Source organism: Lathyrus oleraceus, chromosome 5 (assembly GCF_024323335.1).
Source record: "Lathyrus oleraceus cultivar Zhongwan6 chromosome 5, CAAS_Psat_ZW6_1.0, whole genome shotgun sequence".
Taxonomy (NCBI): domain Eukaryota; kingdom Viridiplantae; phylum Streptophyta; class Magnoliopsida; order Fabales; family Fabaceae; genus Lathyrus; species Lathyrus oleraceus.
In genome coordinates, this window is record NC_066583.1 from 652361742 (window position 1) to 652366316 (window position 4575).

The 4575-nt window shown below is 34.2% G+C and overlaps 1 protein-coding gene across 1 annotated transcript; it reads left to right on the forward strand.

Moving 5' to 3' along the window:
- Positions 1-365: 365 nt before the first annotated feature.
- On the forward strand, positions 366-4309 carry LOC127087663 (vacuolar cation/proton exchanger 2). Its single transcript, XM_051028593.1, has 10 exons — positions 366-966; positions 1048-1076; positions 1154-1350; positions 1418-1630; positions 1755-1886; positions 3077-3193; positions 3268-3321; positions 3455-3571; positions 3776-3869; positions 4058-4309. Exons 1-10 carry the CDS (start codon positions 647-649, stop codon positions 4066-4068), a joined length of 1284 nt encoding a protein of 427 aa, XP_050884550.1. The 5' UTR covers positions 366-646; the 3' UTR covers positions 4069-4309.
- Positions 4310-4575: the final 266 nt, after the last annotated feature.

Genomic DNA, 4575 nt, shown 5'->3' on the forward strand with positions numbered 1-4575 from the left:
TTTCCTTTTGTATTTAGCCTTTTTTGGGGGTCAGGTTAAGCCCCCAATGTATTATTTGTTTTGTATTTATAAAAAAAGTATAATTATTAAATTTGATATAAAAATAAAATGGTTGTAGTATTATTAGCAGAATAGTAAAAAGTTAGATTTGTCAAAAAAACAGAAAAAAAAATGAAAGCGTTTAGTAAATAAAATAACGTGAAGGTAATTTAAGGAGAAAAATAGTTGGATAACGTTCTAAAAGTAGAGAGAGTAGAGGAGGAACGTGTTGGTGTTATTATGGGTATAATAAAAATAAAATAATAATAATTTGGCAAGGAAAATAGTAGAAGAAAAAGGAAAGATGTTGTGTCGTAATCGTGTGAAGCATTTACTTAATTAATTTGGAGGAAAAAAGAAAAGAAAAGAAAAGAAAATAGTGTGATATTTCTGGGAAGCTTCGCGGGTGTGAGTTCGTTCCCACTTGCAGCAGGCCATTTCATTTCATTTCATTGAATTCAAATCAACGCCAAATATGAATGAATTCATAGAAAAAAAAAAGAGATTAAGAAGTTGTTAGTAATATTGTGGTGTGGGGTCCAGCTGTATTGTGTTACAGTCAAACTGGGTTTGAGTTGAGTTGAGTTGATCTGATCTGATCTGTGAGATGGCGGAGCATAAGATGGAGACTGATTTCGATGAGGAAACTCCTCTCAGTTCTTCTTCTTCTACTACTACTGCATCTAAACCTCATACTTTTCATTTCGATTCATCACTTCCTTTACCCAAATCATCTTCTTCTTCTTCGACTAGACGAATCAGTAGGAGTATTTATACTGTTTTAATCAAAGCTAAGATCAACATCTTGTTACCTTTTGGCCCCTTGGCTATCTTCCTGCATTATTTCACTGCTAAACATGTTTGGGTTTTCTTCTTCGCTTTATTGGGGATTGCTCCATTGGCTGAACGTCTAGGTTATGCTACCGAGTACGTATCAATTTTAACCTCTCTCTCTCTCTCTATTAGTATTAATACCATTACTTATCAATTTTGTCTTCTCTCCTGCAGACAACTTGCCTTCTACACCGGATCAACAGGTTCCTTTACTTACTTACTTTTTTTTCTTTTCTTTCCTTACCAACTGCTTTACATCAACTTTTATTGTTATGTGCAGTTGGGGGTTTGCTCAATGCTACATTTGGAAATGCAACTGAAATGATTATATCAATTTACGCCTTGAAAAGCGATATGATTAGGGTTGTTCAGCAATCTTTACTTGGTTCCATCTTGTCTAATATGCTTCTAGTTCTTGGATGTGCATTCTTTACCGGTGGGATTGTTCACTACCAAAAACTTCAGGTTTTCAATAAGGTAAGGTATCTATATCATTCATTTTATTCTATGTTCTTCTAGCCTCACAGACTTCACTTTGCTACAGGCAGCTGCTGTTGTCAATTCCGGCTTACTGCTCATGGCTGTAATGGGAATACTGTTTCCTGCTGTGCTTCATTTTACTCACTCAGAAGTTCATCTTGGGAAGTCAGTCTTATCCTTATCCAGATTTAGCAGTTGCATAATGCTACTGGCGTATGCAAGCTACCTTTTCTTTCAACTTAGAAGTCAACACAATTTTTATACTCCAGTTGACCAGGTTGGTTTTTCTTAGTAGCCCTGCATCAACTACTTCATGTCAAGTCATTTATTTTTGTTATCAATACTTTTTCTTTACGATCCAATGGTCTCTTTACAGTTAATCTCCATAAATTTTAATACAGGAAGTAGATACAAGCGAAAACACTGACGAGGAGGAAGAACTTGAGTTAACTAAGTGGGAAGCGATAATCTGGCTCGCTATTTTGACAGTATGGGTATCGGTATTGTCTGGATACCTTGTGGATGCCATAGAGGTATTTAAGAATTTTCTGAATCATTAAGCTTCTGTTATTTGTTATTCTTGTGGAATGTTGAATTTCGGTTTGTTCTTCTCAATGTTAACTTCATTTTGGCATAAAACTTCAATCATAAACCATGTCCATAGTCTTATATTGTGCCATTGAACCATTGCGATGCCTATGGTTCACCCTGGCAAGTAAAAGGAGTGTGTAAAAGCCCAGTTCAATATCACCTAACACAATAATGTTGCTTAATATGGTACAGTAAAACTAACTTAAAAACATTGTGGGGCTTAAAAAGAAAACCACTGGATACTAATTAGAGCAAAAATTGAGTACCCAAACTGAAGGGAATTCTATATTTTTAGAACTATTCTGAAGAGACAGTCATGGGTTGGCTCAAAAGAGTGATGATAACTTTTGATATGACATTGGATTTTTAAGATTGATATGAAAAGTGGAGATATAATTTAATTTAATCTACTAATAGGTGTTATTTTTTAAATAATGCTGACTTTACTTTTATAAATGTAGTACTGTACTAAAATCTAGATCAAGTACTACTACTAGTAGTTTTCTAGGCCAACTCTCTAATACTTTTAACACAATTAATCAGTTCAATTATACCATCCAACACAGAAAACCCTAATCAGAAAGAATATTTGTGATGATTTTGCTTACTGTTTTTTATGGACCAAAGATTGTATTTCGACTCTTAAATCTGTTTGGTTAAGCTGCTTTTTGTTTAAATTGCAATAATACCATTCACGTATAGCAGCCTCTTCTCCTCGGCACCTTTAATTTTTGGTCCTGGTATAGATCGACTCTGGACCAATCCTTAGCAAAGCAACTCCTGTTACCTCCTAACTGGCCCATGCTGCAAAACAAAATATTATAGGAAGTCATGAGGCAAGATTCTAAAGTCATGAAAAGGAAATATAGCGACAGAGGAGAAAGAGTTTAAACAAGCATTAATCCTTGCCCAAAACCTTATCTTACCCAAAACCCAAAAGCTACACAGGAACAGAAACTTAATGATTGCTTTGTGAGCTATGTTTGCTTTGTGATTATATACCTCTGAAACATCACTGTCATTCCTTTCCTTGTTGTCAATGAAGAACTCTACTATTCATAGTCTTTTCCATAAACATCACATTAACTCCTAAATTGATTCTTAAGCATATTGTGTTCCTGTTCTCTTGCAGGGAGCATCTGAATCGTTGAATATGTCAGTGGCTTTTATTAGCGTCATCTTGCTTCCAATAGTAGGAAATGCTGCAGAGCATGCAAGTGCTATCATGTTTGCCGTAAAGGACAAGCTAGTAAGTGGCTTTCAAAGCCTGCATTTATTCTATGAACACTGTTTAATCTGTTGATGGATTCAATTTTTTCACAGGATATCACAATTGGAGTTGCTGTTGGATCATCAACCCAGATATCAATGTTTGTGGTATGGCCTTGAACTGTTATCAAATAACCTGGATTTCCCTATGTCATTGGAAGATGTTTCTAGTTTATGAACTTCTTAAAACGAGATGATGGTTGTTGAAAATAATTGATTCTTATTCTCTTGAAATTTGTAGATCCCTTTCTGTGTGGTTGTTGGGTGGTGCATGGGAAAAGAAATGGACTTGAATTTTCAACTCTTTGAGACTGCAACACTTTTTATCACAGTGCTGGTAGTTGCATTTATGATGCAGGTATGTGTTTTCTCATTTAACCCTATGAAATTGTTCAGACAGCATTTGCTGATGTTTCCCCACTTAACCATCAATTAATGGATATTAGTTAGTTCTCATCGAAGTTGTTTAGTCAAGCCAAAAGTTCATGTCTTTTATATTTGCCACCATTACTTATGTCTGTAACAACTGACAACGATTTTTACATTGCTTCTATCCTTACAGGAAGGGACCTCGAACTATTTTAAAGGCTTGATGCTTATTCTATGCTATCTTATAGTTGCTGCCAGTTTTTTTGTACATGTTGACCCTAAAAGTGGTGAGTTTACTGATAGTACATTGCCTATAGATGAATCTCCTATTGCTAAGCCTAAGAAAATCTTTTAATAACCAGCATGCCTATTTTGTTGTCAGTTTTCAATCTAGTCATGTTCAAGCTGTGTACTAGATTAGGAAATTTAGGAATAAAATTGAAACTTTTAACGATGTTCACCGACATATATGCAGATGATGACTAAATATAGTTAGTGTTCGTCCCCGGCAGTGGCAGCTGTCCATGTTGCCTATACTGGAAAAGGTAGTAAGCAGTGTGTTTGAAAGATTTCCCAAAAAAGTCTTCATCCTGCTTTCAAAACCATCAAGTGATCAGCGTTGTACTATATCGAATTTTGAATGGATGATTTAATTTGTATTATTTTGATCTCCATAGCTTTCATTCATTATATCATAAATTTTATCTTACATCCTTTTCTGTTCTTATATCTTTGACTGAATTGCTTTGAAAATAGCCAATAATTGCAGTTTTTTTTTATTTTTACGTTTTAGTGGTGCTATTTTGAAATTATTAGAGTTATTTTAGATTTATTTATCGTTTTTTATGTTTATCAGTTTGTTAAATAAAATCCTATTCTTTAAGGAAGTGGAGAGGGATTAGATTTCTTTAAAGAGTTAGATGAAGATTAAAAGGTTCACATTTAAAATGCTTATTTATATTAAAAAATAGAAAGTTAAAGATGTTTTCTTTG